This window comes from Vigna unguiculata, chromosome 8 (assembly GCF_004118075.2).
Source record: "Vigna unguiculata cultivar IT97K-499-35 chromosome 8, ASM411807v1, whole genome shotgun sequence".
Lineage (NCBI taxonomy): Eukaryota > Viridiplantae > Streptophyta > Magnoliopsida > Fabales > Fabaceae > Vigna > Vigna unguiculata.
In genome coordinates, this window is record NC_040286.1 from 6,701,127 (window position 1) to 6,717,034 (window position 15,908).

The window sequence follows — 15,908 nt, forward strand, 5'->3', positions numbered from 1 at the left end:
CGAACCAAACAGAAGGTAGAATTTTATCTATTTATTTATTGTTTTTCTCTATTACCGTGCACATACAACTTTCTTTTTTATGATTAAAAGATCAAATATTAAATTGATGATTAGTATATGTAATTAAAATATTAATTACTAAATTTAAAAATATCATTAAATTTATATTGGAATTATGATAAAATATGTAAAATATATATTTTATTAATTATATAATATTATAATGATATAATAATAGCAATTATTAATATTTATCATAGTAAAGGAAATATGATTTATCTATAACTGGCATTCTCGGATTTATAAAATTCTTTATATTTATAGTAGTAAGACGATGGAAAATTATGGAGATCAAGAAAATGAGTTAAAAAAGATAAGAATAAATTTTGTATGATTAAATTTTATATTATTAAAATTTTATAGAATTAAATTGATGTACAATTAAATTTTTGTACAAAATTAGTTTTGGACATATGCATGTGTGATCTTCATCTTTGTGTAAATTTTTTTAATTGATCATTTGTATTAATAAATATGATCATTTGTATTAATAATTAAGGAAAGACATGTTTTAGTTAATGTTCGTATAGTGGATATATCAAGTTATCCTTGTAAACCTCAAGATATTATTACAGCAAAGGATGAACAAAAATCTAAAACTCTATTATCATACTATTATGAAATATGTGTTATTATAGGTTTTATCATAAATTTATATTTTAAAATAACATTATTTTCTTTTAAAAAATATTATAAAAATTATTTACTTGTTGTTTTTCTAATAAACTTAATATCTAATTTGATTTTTTAATTTTATTCAAATTTTTAAAAAGACCACTATTTTTTTTTAATTTAGTCCGTCAGTTTTAAAAAATGTTTAATTTGGTCATTTATGTCGTGTTTGTACAATGTCACATGTCCAATTTTTTGAAATATAGTAATTTGGTCTTTTATTTAAAATTAGTAATTAATCTTAATTAGAGCATATGACATGTTCAAATATAAAGTGATACTTGTCACATCAAAAAATAGTTATCACATTAAACCTTTAAAAATTACAATTTACATTTACATTTTTTAATATTTTAAAGATATATATAAGTTTAAATAGAAATTTTTATGTAAAAATTAAAAAAATGAATATTTAATTGAAGTAATTTGATATATAAATATTAAAAACGGTTAAATATATTTTTGGTCCTTCAAGATTCAGTGAAATTCTGAATTAGTCTATCTTTAAAACTTTTGACCAATTTAGTCTTTTATCTTTAGAAATGCATGAATTTAGTTCCTTTAACCAAATTTTATTAAGTTTATTTGATATTTCAAACGCGTTTTATGATAATATTTGAATTAACACTGAAAAGAACAAATGTCAAACGGTGTAAACAGTTCAAATACTATCATGATATATGTGCTTGAAATGTCAAATAAACTTAACAAAATTTGATTAAAATGACTAAATTCACAGATTTCAAAAGATAAATGACTAAATTGATCAAAAAATTTTAAAGAGGGACTAATTCCAAATTTCACTAAAACTTAAGGGACCAAAAAAATATTTAACCCTTTTAAAAAATATTTGAACATGTTTATATATGTTGTAATTAAGTTTAATTACAAATTTGAACTGAAATTGGAGAGGGACTAAGTTATTTCATTTAAAAAAAATAACCAAATTGAATCAAAATTACAAATAAAGGGACTAAATTGAAAACAAGTACGGTCATGTAACAGTAACATAACATGTTGCACTATACGGATACGACATTAATGTTTGTCTAACGAAAATAATAAAATTGAATATTTTTAAAAATTTGGAGGACTAAATTAAACAAATAAAAAATTAGGCGTCTTTTTAAAAATTTGAATAAAATTAGAGGACCAAATATAGGTATTAAGCCTTTTTAATAATAATAATAATAATAATAATAATAATATTAATATTAATATTAATCATATTAATACTAATAATATTAATATTAATATATTATTGGTTATGTGTATTAAAACAATATTATTGTATGATTAAAATTTATAATTAAATTTTTGAGTTGTATATCGTATTAAAATGAAATTAGTATACACAGATCGTTCTTCAAATAAAATGTAATCTCAGTCTAGATAATCTCAGTGGTAATAACATTGAACATATTTCATTACCTTCACATAATGCTCAAGATTTTGATAATGATGAATTCATTTCTCACATTGATAATAATGCTCCTAATACTCCTTCTCCTCCTAGAAGATCCAATAGAGTTAAAGGAACCCCAAACTACTCAAAAGGCTATGAAGTTAATTTGACACCTGTCTCATACAAAATAAATGTCAAGCACCCTATCAAATCTTTCATTTCTTTTTCTAGATTATCTCAGTTTTTCAAACAAGTTGTTCTCACCATTGACAGTAGCAATAAGCCAAAGACTTACAAAGAAGCAACCTCTAACAGTAATTGGTAAAAAGCCATGCAAGAAGAAATCTTTGCCCTAGAGCAAAATAATATGTGGACCATCACTAATTTACCTACTGACAAGATAACAATAGGTTGTAAATGGGTTTTTAAACTCAAACATAGAGTTGATGGTACCATAGAAAGACATAAAGCATGTATTGTAGCAAAGGGGTACGTTCAATCAGAAGGTATGGATTATCTTGACACTTTTGCTCCTATTGCAAAGCTCACCACCGTAAGGTTCATTTTATCTGTTGCTGTTATGAAAAATTGGCCATTAAAACAATTAGATGTGAATAATGCCTTCTTGCATGGTGATTTAAATGAAAGTGCAAGGAGAAAATCAAGTTTGCTTGTTGCATAAACATTTATATGGATTAAAGCAATTTACCCGGTAGTGGTATGCCAATCTCTCTTCCTTTCTCCTCATGCATGATTTTAAATAGACCTCAACTGATCATTCATTATTTGTCAAACATGTTCATAATAAAATTATCATTTTGCTTGTTTATGTTGATGGTATTATATTAATTGGAAATGATATAAATGTCATTTATGATACTACTACAATGCTTCATAATGCCTTTAAAATAAAAAATATTGGGGACTTAACCTACTTTCTTGGATTTGAGGTTGCTAAAAATAGTAAAGGTATTCATTTATCTAAAAGGAAATACACTTTAGATATGTTACATGAAACTGGTATGCTTGAATCATCTTCTGTCAGTACACCTGTGAACTTTTCTACAAAATTAACCATAGAGGGAGAACAACTTGAAAATCCAGCCCATTATAGAAAGCTTATATGTAAATTAATTTATTAACAAATACTAGACCTGATATTACATATGTGGTTAACACTTTGAGTCAGTATATTTCAGCACCCACTAAAGCACATCAATAAGTTGCTTCTCGTATTCTTCGTTATCTCAAATGTACTGCTGGACAAGGTCTATTTCTTTATGCTAATAGTGATTTCAAGCTCAAAGCCTATAACGATTCTGATTAGGCTGGTTGCATTGATATAAGAAGATCTGTCACAAGTTATATCATCTATCTAGGAGATTCTCCCATCTACTGGAGATCCAAGAAGTAGTCCACTATTTCCAGAAGCTCATTTGAGGCTGCGTATAGAGCTCTTGCTCAAATTGTCTGTGAAATCCAATGGTTGACCAACCTCTTGAAGGATTTATCCATCTCTCATCTTCAACCTGTTGTCATCCATTGTGACAATCTTTCATAGCCTTTAATCAAGTCCCCCATGAATGCACTAAACATATAAAAATTGATTGCCACACTATCAGAGATCAGATTCAAAAGGGTCTCGTCAAACTTCTCCCCATTCGAACCCACATGCAATTCGCTGACATTTTGACATAGGCTTGACCCCCTGCTACTTTTTCCATTTTATGCTCCAAGCTGGGCACTCAAAATATTTATTGCTAGTTTGGGTGGGTGGAGGGGGGGTCTCAAAATAATATTGGTATGAAAGACATTAATAATTTTGTTATCACGATCAACAACAAATGCTCACGGTCAAGCGTCAACTCCTCAAACTAATTTTGTTTGTCTTGTTGCTTTTCTTTTCTCCTTTTTAAAGGAGTCTTTGTCTTATTTATAGACACACATATCAATCTTCCCCGTAAGACTAATAATATGAGTTTCTTTTCATATGTTATATTTCTTTCTCATCAGCAATATCACTTTGTCATTACATGGAAAGCATTACACTACAAGACCATGTTTTGTGAATCCCGTACAAAATAATACAAAACGGGATCGTTCGTTAAAATAAAATATAAGTATATTATGCATTATACATCCCATATAAAATAATACAAAACAAAGTTAATGTTAAAATTTGTTAACCGAAGTATAAATTAAAAACTTAAACCAATATTTAAAATGAACTATCGATATATAATCATTACAGTATGAAGTCAAACATAAATTATTGTTATGAAAAGAAAGAAATTATATATATATATATATATATATATATATATATATATATATATATAAAATATGCAAGATATTATGAGATGTAATAATAGTAGTATTTATAATAAAAATACTAATGATAATAAATATTCATTAATATTAAAGATATTGATATTAATATTAAAGATATTAATATTAATATTAAAGATATTAATAGTAATATTAATTAAAATAATAATAATAATAATAAGGTAAAATAATAATAATAATAATAATAATAATAATAAAATAGTCTAAACATATTGTGGGTCATGAATCCCTACAAAATAATATAAGAGTACTAATAATATTAAATATTAACCACACTACTACTAATAATAATAAAAATAATATTAGGATCCCATATAAAATATAATAGTATAAAAAATTAAATAATTAACCACAGATATTTTCTTAACAAATTGATTAAAAATAAATAATATTGTTTTATAGTAATAATATTCCTATTACCCAGGCTAATACTAATATTAATATTAATACTAATAATTATTTATAATAATAATAATAATAATTATTATTATTATAACAATAATATTAATACTATTAATATTAATGTTATTAATAATAATTATAATAATAAAATAATAAATCAATGGTTAGGGTTTTTTATATTTATGATAAATATGATATTGATAATATAGAAATGACTTAAAATATTATTCCATTTACTTAATGTTTCTTCAAATTTTATATATTGACATGTATAATCTCTATGTTTAAATTTTAATCGTTCAAATTTTATATATTTATCAGTATATTAAAATAAAATATAATTATTGAAAAAAATTATAATATCAATAATAATAAAAATAATGTTAAACATATTGCAAATTAAGAAAGAGAATTTGAATTAACTCTTCAATTTTTTGTTCAAAATTAAATATAACCATTGTGATTAAAATAATTTGTTTCAATCGTAAGTATAAAAATAAATTAATGTTGAAACCAATAATGAAATTAATAAAATATAATAATCTTTTTTTAATAATGACTAATAAGTAAAGGAATAATTTAAAATAAAATATATTCAATGATTCAAATACTAATAACAAAAATAATAGTAAATATAATAATATCACCATTTACCGATCAAAACCTTCATTCATAATTAAAGAAATTTCAAATTATTAATGAAATCAACTTATTGATAAAATGTTTTTAGAAATAAATCATATCATTATTAACCGAAACTGCATAAATTTAAAAGATTTCTATGGAATAAAACACAGTACATTCATTATTGAAAAATTAAAAAAAATAATAAAATTAATTTGTCAATTAATCAAAAAAATTTATAAGCAAATATTGATCGTAAAAATAAATATTTTCATCATTTAAAAATATTTTCAATCATAGATCTTGTAAAAAATAAATACAAAACGAAATTAATGTTAAAATTTAATAACAGAAGCATAAATATAAAAATTTAAACTAATATTTTAAAATAATAGTTGATAATAATTATAATAACAAATAATAAAATTAAAATTAAAATTAAAAATTGAAAAGAAAAATATAATTATTGAATAAATTTATAACATCAATAATAGTATTATAAATATATCGCAAATTAAGAACGTGAATTGACTCTTCGAGATTTTGTTCAAAATTAAATATAATCAATATGATTAAAACAATCTGTCTCTTGTAATTATAAAAGTAGATTGATATTGAATCCAACATTGTAAATGAAAGTAATAAAATATAATAAATATTAATTCAAAATTTGTTGATTAATAATTATTAAAATAATTTAAAATAAAATATATTTATCGATTCAAATAATAGTAATTATAACAGTATCACCAATTATGAATCAATAACTCCATTTATAATTAAAAAATTAAATTACTAATGAAATGAACTCATTAATAAATATTTTTAGAAATTAATTATTAATTTCAAATATTTTAATTTTTAAATATATTCTCAATCATAAATCTCATACAAAATAAATATAAAACGAAAGTAATGTTAAAATTTATTAACAAAATTATAAGTATAAAAATTTAAACTAATATTTAATAGAACAGTTGATCATAATTATAATAACAAATAATAATAGTAAAAATAAAAATTGAAAAAAATAAAAAATAAAAAATAATTATTGAATAAAATTATATTAGCAATAATAGTAATGATAAATATATTGTAAATTAAGGAAGAAAATGTGAATTCACTCTTTAATCTTTTGTTCAAAATTACATGTAATCACTATGATTAAAACCATTTGTATCCACCATAATTATGAAAATAAATTAATATTAAAATTGATATTGCAAATCAAACTAATAAAATATAATAAATACTTTTAGAATAATTTAAAATAAAATGTATTTATTGATTTTGTATTATGAATTATCAATCAAAACTCCTTTCATAATGAACGAAATTTAAAATAATTAATGAAAACAATACAATGATAAAAAAATATTTAGAAATTAATTATATAATTATTAATTATAAGTGTATAAATTTAAAAGATTTTAAAATGTATGAAACAAAAAATAATTCATAGTTAGAAAACTAAATTTAATTAATGAAATTAATTGGTTAATTAATAAAAAATTAGAAACAAATTATATAATTATTAATTATAAAAATAAATGCTTTAATTCTTTAAAGATATTTTTAATCATCATGAATATCGTACAAGATAAATATAAAACAAAATGAAGTTGATGCTAAAATTTGACAAGAGAAACATAAGTATAAAAACTTAAACCAATGTTTAAAATATTACTAATTTTTGTCATTACTATTTTTTTAAATGATAAATATTAAGATTAAAAAATAATATTTAAATATAAATTTATTTGTAATAATTATAAATTTCGATAAACCATAAGAGACCAGTATGTATCTTGAAGAAATATTTTTCTAATAAATTCCCTCACGAGACTTTAAAAATAATAAAGCATTAAGCACACCTTGAGCATATAAAAAAGGAATTTGGTATGTTTGAAAAAAATAATTAAATATATGAAAAATGAAAAACTTCCTTAAAATACTTTTTCAAGTATCCATATTTCAGCTGGATACTAACGTGTGAGATTATAAAATAATAATAAAAAAATGAATTATTCAAATGTAACTAATAATAAGATAATAACTATAAAAATAAAAAATAATTTTCGAAGATCTAATTTTCATTTTAATATTATTAATCTGATTTTACCTCGTAACTTCTATTAAGTATATCAATTTTGTTAATGGTGTAATATTTATTAAAAGTTATATCAGTGTATTTTTATCTCTTCTTCCACTTATATATTTATAATCAATATATACATATTATGACACAGCAACTTTTTTTTTTTTATGAGTCTTATTTATGATTGCAAGTAGCTTTGATTGTGTGAAGTATTGGTAAAGAAAAAAAGGATAAAAATGGTGAAGAAGATTAAGTTGGTGTCTTTTTCCATAGTTGACAACATCAAAGGTGTACTTGATTTACAAGTTACAACTACCCATAACATCCATAAACATGCAATTTTTTTCCTTCTTCTTATTTATGAAATATATGACAAACCACCTTGGAATTCAATAAAAGATGAACTACTCTTTCAATAGATAAAACATTAGTTCAAGAGATTTAATGCTTCTAAAATTCTCTATCATGTCTTACGCTTAAAAATAGTTTTTTTCTTTAATGTATATTAAGTACCAATATTTTTAAAGTACAGCGGTATACAAATTTTGACCTAAGACCATTTTTAATTTTAGATTAAATTTTAGGGAAAAAAACATATTTTGTCGTAAATTAATTCAAAAATAATTTGTTTTTAAAGAAATATGGTATCTTAACATTATCTAAAATCAAACATACTTTCGATCTGTGTGACTGGGTTAAGAAAAATCCGTAACAGGAAAAGACACATTCCTTTTATCTGAAAAGCTAAAATATTATATTATTTTTGTCACGGATATTCCTTTATTCACGTTAACTTTTACTTTGTCTCTATCTTAATGTTGGTCTTTAAAATTCAATATGAATAATAGAGATTTAAAGTTGCTCAAGGAATATATTTATTGCTGCTGCAATTAGACTACATAAAAAGAATATGGCAAAGGGCAATTTATTTTCCTCTCTCCTTGGTCACATTTTATTATTTCTCTATATTCCAAAGAAGCACCTAAACAAGTTCCAGGTTCATAAAATAAAACCACAGCATTAAAGTAGAAATTAACAAAGAAAAGTCAACCACACTTGCTATTAAGATGGAGTAATATTTCTATTGTGCAAATGTTTGATATCTTCTTTTTAGTATAAATGATCGTAACTAGTTCCACTGTGATTCAATCAAATCGATTACTTTAAGCTATGTAAGAGTTTCCAAGGTGTTCTCCAAATTCAACACAAAAAATTTAAATTTTGTAAGCCTCTGACTAAAATTGCATGAAACCATAAAAAAAACTGCTGATGAGATGCTAGAAATTCAAATACTATTTTAAGAAGCAACTCCTCTTCACATCATGAGCACCGATGGCATACATTCACTGAGTCTAAATTTAATTACCATCCAAGAGGAAGGATGCATGTTCCTATCTATATTTAAGGATCAAATAAACCCATATATCATTGATGAAGTCATCGATGTTTCTAACCTTCAGAAGTAACTGAAAATATGCAAGATCAACATCTTCTAGCTGCCATCTCTCGGTCAATACCGGCAATACAATTTCCATAGGAACCAAAATTTTCACATCTCAGTTTTCATCTGGCTTGGCTAGTGTCATTCTGGACACAGTTCTTCCAAATATTAACCCATATGTCTCCATGTAAGTCTCCGAGAATAGGGCCTCCTCTTGCCAAAGCATACAATACTTCTAATCTTTCTAAAACTACCCACCAAACATCTGGGAATAGTTGATGGCCAAATCCTGCTTTTAGTTGTAGTTCTTCTCACAACTGCTAGTGGAGTGTAAGAGAACAACTCTCCCACAAAGCCGGCAAATTTGTTCTTTACCACACGCTCTTCTTCTACTTCTTCAGTCTCATGCTTCTCATTATCCGTGGCTTCATCGTCAGAACCAATCTCATCATTATCACACTTTCCTTTGTCTTCATAGCTATCCACTGGAGAAGACCTGCACCTACGGTATAACCAATCTTGTGTGAGGACTTTGTTTCAGATTTTTTTTTTAATGTGGAAACGAAAAGTAGTAGGAAATGAATTTCAAGATGTACAATATGGATTACATTGATTCAGTGTCCGACAGGTGCATCTGCATATTACTTAATTGCTTAAATGAGAAAGCTGTAATTTGTATACTGTGATAAAATGACGCTAAATGACAGCGTAACACAAATTCAAAATACTCTTTGTCTATTAATGACTAAAGTGATTAACATAATGAGCTAACATGTTTAAACTCACACATGTTTGATTAAGTCATAAATAAAGGTTTTCGAGGAACTGCTAATCCCATTGATTATTGATGACAACTTGATATTTTCATGACCGAACTACAGCACAGGCCAAGGACTTGAACAAGTGTAAACAATCATGTTGGTTCCTCTACATTATGCAGGGAACACAGCTCAATATCTGTAGAGTTAATAGGAGACTACTGGAAGAGTTTTACCTCCTCTGCTGTTTCAAATAGACAATTCTTTTCTTCAACCGCTTTCTTTGGACACAGCAATTGTTTGAAACATGGCGGATGAAACGAAGCTATGTAAACCAAAATAAAAAGAGAAAAATACATATTATGAGCAACAAAATTCTCCCATATTATAGCAGTTATGATAAGAGAGAAGCAATCCTCCCAATGATGCTTAATTCTTAACATTGACAACTAATAAGATAATAGAACAAGAACAAACTACAAAATAAACTGGGCTTCAGATTTCCTTTTTCCCACATACCGGTTGAAGAAAGCAACCACGAAATGCTACTGAAACCATAAAATGCCAGAAAAGCAAACTCCAAATATGAAATATGATCAAGCAACAAGTAGTTAAGACTCAATTTAATATAATAGCACTTTGCAACCTAGAAAGATTGTATTCTACATCCAATGGAGTCACGTGATTCACAAAATTACACTCAAATCTTTGTTTCCTAAACATTACAAACTAACCACTCATTTATTAAGCAAAGATGTCTTCTTTGACTGCCCGGTTGTTAACTCACTCCAGCTTTTGCAAAATTACATGGAATTAGCCATACACGGTACAATGTGCTTCCATTTGCAACTCTATAATGGAAAATGTCAATTTCCTCCGACATCAATACAAGAAACAATTACAGGCCCATATAAGTGACGGATTATCTATAAACTCCAAAACGAATAGAAAAGAAAAGGATGAGACTAAATAAATCTTAGAAAGAAACTAACCTGATCCCCATCCTTGATGCCATAGTTGCGAAGATAATCATTCTCGGTAACTAGCTTCTGTCCATCATAGCATAGGCAAAACTGCCCCCAAACATGCGCCCTTCACAACCCAACATAATATACCAATTTAAATTATCTCTAAGTCAGTATAAATTTCAAACTTACCACCACATCTTGTCAGTCCATTAAATAAATATAATCATATAACAAATTTCGCTTCTATATATTTCATAAAATTATTATAAATTTCCCGCACCAACATTCAAGCAACAAATTTATATCATTTTGAAAATAATTATTATAAAACTTACAAAATTGTCATGCATATACTATTTATCCTTCTCGGTGACATTTGTTGTCTGTCTAAGAAAGCTCGTTTAGGATGTAAGATTTTTTAAAGGGTTTTCTGTGTAATGCGAAAGGAGATGTTCTAGAACAAATTGGAGATTCGTGTAGAACTTGAAAAAACAGGGGCATCAATTAAAGTAAACCTAATGAGTGTAATTTAGTCATAAATGTATCATTCACAGATCACTTGTTGTGTGTTATTTGACTGTAGTGAAAAAGTAATAATCCATTCTTCTCCATAAAAATAGTAAATATAAGGTGAATGTTAAAACCGGTAGTAAAATTTGAAAACATCTGTAACTAGCGTGTAGCCAATATGAAATGGAAGTGAGTACCATGAAATTTTGGCGGGACCCTTGAGAGGCGCGTGGGCGAAGACAGCCTCGACTGCGTCTTTGAGTTCGGCAATAGTGGCGGTCTTGGAAACCTGAATATCTGCGAAAGGGGAAGAAAGTTTGAGCAGTGTGTGAAGAGATGGCGATGATAAAAAAGAAGGGTATGGTGGTTGCGTACGGAAGGAGGAACCGTCGAGTTTGAGGACGGAGAGTCGGAGGGGTAGGGAGGGAAGGCGGTGGTAGAAGAGGTTTTTTCTGGCGAAGATGGCGTGGATGAGGGGGAGGGGGGAGGAGGAGGCGGAGGAAGAGCGGCTAGGGGTGGTGGGATTGGGCAGCATGAGGGTGGTTTGGTGGTGGTGGTGGTGGGACATGGCGGAGGGGTTAGAGTGAGAGGAAGCGTGGGAAGGAGTATATAGAAGGAAGAGGGAGAGATTCTTGGAGGAGTGTGACACGCATTGAGGAAATGGATTGAGTTAGGGTTTGGATTTTGGGACTGTGCCTGCTGCTGCTTCTGTCGGGGAGATTCTGATTCTTCTTCAACACAGAGAACAGAGAAAAAGAGAGTAGCTTTTTGTATCCATGAAGAGAGGGAGAGAGAGGATGGGGAAAAGAAAACCGTTACATTCGACAGCAACGGTCTATTTTCGTGGGCTTGGGCTTGACTTGGAGTGGGAGTGGACCTGAAATAATTTGGGCGTTTGCTTCCTGCACCTCCTTATTTCTTACATGAACCCTCATAAGTTTGTCCTTGGACGAGAAGTTCGACGAGTGGTGGTGCTTGATGTGAGTCGGTGGAAGATAAATAATAAAATGAGGGAACATCTTAAGTGGCATTTATCTTCTATTCGCGAACTAAAAAAATAACTATACATTAATATAAATGCGGATGTTATCCGTTGAAGAGGAGAAAAGGTTCAGTAATTGAAAATAAAGCTTTGACCATTTTAAATGTGGAGATCACCTACCAAACAATTCATTTTAAATGTGGAGATAACTTACCAAATAATTCGCAAAATATCTGTACTAAATAATTCACAAAATATTTAATAAAAGATTGAAACAGTATTAAAAAGTAAAATAAATTGGGAAGAGAACATTTTTGAGATATATACCAATTACTAACTTTACTGTAAAAAGTAAAATAAAGATTTTAATTATTTAATTTAATGCACAAACACTTTTTGACCATGTTGTTCGTGACTATAGTTACTTTAATATACTATTATGAATATTGTTGATTTTTCTCTTTAATGGAACTTTAAGATCTTGGTAAGTTTGAAGAAGTGATTATCTTTATTAAATAATAAATAATATTGGTGACAATTTCATACAAGAACACACCGACACCGATCTAACATTTTGTATCAATAGTCACCAAAAGAATACATAAAAAAGAGTGATAAGAAAACGAAATACTCTCTAACGGTGTTATTGAACTATAGAAACACAAAAAGAAAAATATCAACTACTATTAATATAGCAGTACTTACAGAGTAAAAGATGAACAAGAAAACAAACAGAAAGAATCCATAAGAGAAGAAGGTTCGACCACAACGTTTCTTTTTCTTCCTTCTCCCACCAATTAGCATGACCTAGATGATAACTATCTCACAACACATAATCCTTTAGCCATAGTTAGTTATTTTGGATTGTGGGCTCTTTCTTATGATTGCATCATTTATGGTTACAACTAGTTTTTCCCATTTTCTCCTCATTTGTCTTTTCTGACATTGTTTTCATTACATTTCTTGTCCCATTAAGCACAACCTTGTCCCGAAGGTTGAATTCTGGAAAAACATATTATAACGCAGTATGATCTTCTCAAGTGGCTTGAGTGTTATCCAATTCCTCCCATTGGATTAAGTGTTGATGAACATGTTGCGTGCCCTTGATAATCACCGGTGACTAAAGAACAGCAGTTGGTTGAAATATTGGTTATATGTTGAAAGTCTTACATCGACTAGAGATAAGATAATTTTATAGTATATAAGTGGGGTACAAAACTCACCTTACAAGCCGATTTTGTGGGGTTAAGTTAGGCTTTAAGTCCGCTTCTAACATGGTATCAGAGCCATATAAGTGGGGTGTCAATCTCACCTTATGAATTGATTTTGTGGAGTTGAATTAGACTTTAAGTTCACTTCTAAATTGTGTGTCCCCTAAAGTTAGAGGTAAGGGAATATAAGATTGAGAATGATTCCCCTTACAAGGCTTATGTCGTGAAATGTCAAAAACTAGATGAACTCTAGTTGTTTTAGATAATAGCAATTTGTAAGCAACCTTGTCAATCCTTTCGATAATTGGGAAGGGACCAAAGTACCTTAAACTCAGTTTCTGAATTTTTTTTCTTAAAGCAACAGAGTGTTGTTTATAAGGTTGCAACGTGACCAACACTTTATCTCCAACTTTAAATTCAACATCTATCTGTTATTGATCTGCATTTTTCTTCATTATTTGTTGAGCTCGTTGAAGATTATGCTTAAGATGGAAGAGAACAATGTTTCTTTTTAACAGTTGCTCTTGACCTGAAATGAGATCCGCTAGGTCAAGTACATATTTGACTTGTGGGATTTGTGTTTTGGTCTAAATTTATGGGTAATAAGTTCTAGGTTTGGGTATGTATTTTTCTACATAGAGCTTAGCTAGGGATACTGAGTGAAGTAAGGTTGATAAGACTTGTGCAATTACATCTATGCGGATATCTGGTTTGAAACCACCCACAAAGCAATCCAAAAGAGCCTCAGTGGTGACCCCTTGGACATGATTAGCTAACACTATGAATTGAGTATAATAATCTTAGACAACGCCAGTTTGAATAAGCTTGAAAAAGTTTGATTGAGGGACTTCATAAGGAAAGGGTCTTAATTCCAATTCAAGAGCTCTAGTGAAAGCAACCCATGTATGAAAAGCGTTTACTCGTGCTATCATTTGATCTATGGCACCACGTCTTTATCAAAATGTATTGCTGCTATGGTTAAACATTGAGCATCCGGTGTATGATAATAGTAAGAAAATTGTTTGGCTTTGAGATCCCCCGGAGAACATCATATCCATAAAAAACGGGAGAAATCTAGTTTGACATTGCAAACTTGAAAGGGTGGATTCAACGAACTAGGTTCCATGTGCCGGGATCGTTTCAACATCTCCTCCACTGCTGATTCTATCGTGTCAAAGCAAGTGCAGTACCCGTTGTCGTAAGCATCCATCATTTCTAACAAACGCTTAACATTAGAGGTGAAGTCCTTCAGGCAAGTATTTTCCACCATGATCGATGAAAGCACCATTGTAATAGTAATCATCAAATGAATACACAAAAAGAGAGTGATAAGAAAATAAAATACTCTAGCATTGCTGAACTAGAGAAACACCCAAGAAAAGGGGTCAACTACTATTAATATAACAGTAATTATAAAATAAAAGATGAACACGGAAACAAATAAAAAGAACCCATAAAAGAGGAAGGTTCGACTACAACATTTCTTTTTCTCCCTCTTCTCCCATTGATCAACGTGACATATGTGTTAATTCAATTGCTAGATTCTTCTATAACAATGCTATACCTTTCAATGTGGCAAAAAGTGAAGAATTCATTGCTATGCTTGATTTGGTTTCAAGACATGGTCTTGGATTTAAGCCTCCATCTTATCATGAGATCAGAGTTAAATATTTGAAGGAGGAAGTTCAAAATACATCCCTTGCTTTGCAAGCACATAGGGAGGAATGGAAAAAAACAGGATGTACTATTATGACCGATGGCTGGACTGATAAGAAAAGAAGGACAATAATAAACTTCTTGGTGAATAGCCCAAAGGGAACTATGTTTTTGAAGTCCATAGATGTAAGACCCGTAGAATTTAATTAATTAAATAAATAATTAATTAATAAATACGGGAGGGGTAATAATTATGACATTAAATTATGGTTGGTATGACGTGGTAAAGTACTAGCTCAAGTGGTTGAGAATACTTTAATTGTGTGATAGGACTTGGGTTCGAGTCCTATGCATGATACTTTTTGTGTTATTATTATTATTTCAATCTATGAAAGCATGTTCTGTTATGATATGATGCTTGAATTGTGATGGTTAGCATGAAACATGATTGGTTGAAATGGTTATGCACTTGAGTGGTAACAAAGGGGTCATGGGTTTAAACCTTGGAAATGCTAAATGGAAATTATGCTTGTTTTTATTTTGCTAATGGTGACTTTAGAGGGAAATGGGAAAGGTTAACAGAGGCCATGGGAAGCAGTACGGCCAAGGGGGGGGGCTGCATTCCCATTCATGATGAGAGATGGAGAGTTATTAGAAGGTAAATGAAATTTAATTCGTTTTAATATTTTAAGTAACCTAAAGTACTAGTTTAAAAGGAAAAAGTTGGAGTTTAGGCAAGGTTTTGGCAAGCTGGAATAGTAACCTAAATTAG

General features: G+C 28.4%; 1 protein-coding gene across 2 annotated transcripts; it reads right to left on the reverse strand.

The window, feature by feature from the left end:
* Positions 1-8,885: 8,885 nt before the first annotated feature.
* LOC114194143 lies at positions 8,886-12,074 on the reverse strand. Of its 2 annotated transcripts, none has more exons than XM_028084222.1 (5): positions 11,663-12,074; positions 11,485-11,584; positions 10,802-10,901; positions 10,046-10,134; positions 8,886-9,547 (listed from the first exon to the last, which is right to left on the reverse strand). In XM_028084222.1, exons 1-5 carry the CDS (start codon positions 11,853-11,855, stop codon positions 9,220-9,222), a joined length of 810 nt encoding a protein of 269 aa, XP_027940023.1. In that variant the 5' UTR covers positions 11,856-12,074; the 3' UTR covers positions 8,886-9,219. The 2 variants fall into 2 exon arrangements, with proteins under 2 accessions (XP_027940023.1, XP_027940022.1); XM_028084221.1 differs by having other exon boundaries at positions 8,886-9,553; positions 11,663-12,071.
* Positions 12,075-15,908: the final 3,834 nt, after the last annotated feature.

Excerpts from the sequence above, each read along its gene's own strand:
- LOC114194143 (XM_028084221.1), bottom strand. The coding sequence starts at position 11,855 with ATGTCCCACCACCACCACCACCAAACCACCCTCATGCTGCCCAATCCC. Across the intron at positions 10,902-11,484 it reads GGTCCCGCCAAAATTTCATG|GGCGCATGTTTGGGGGCAGT; the intron begins GTACTCACTTCC and ends TGGGTTGTGAAG. Across the intron at positions 9,554-10,045 it reads TATTTGAAACAGCAGAGGAG|GTGCAGGTCTTCTCCAGTGG; the intron begins GTAAAACTCTTC and ends GTTATACCGTAG.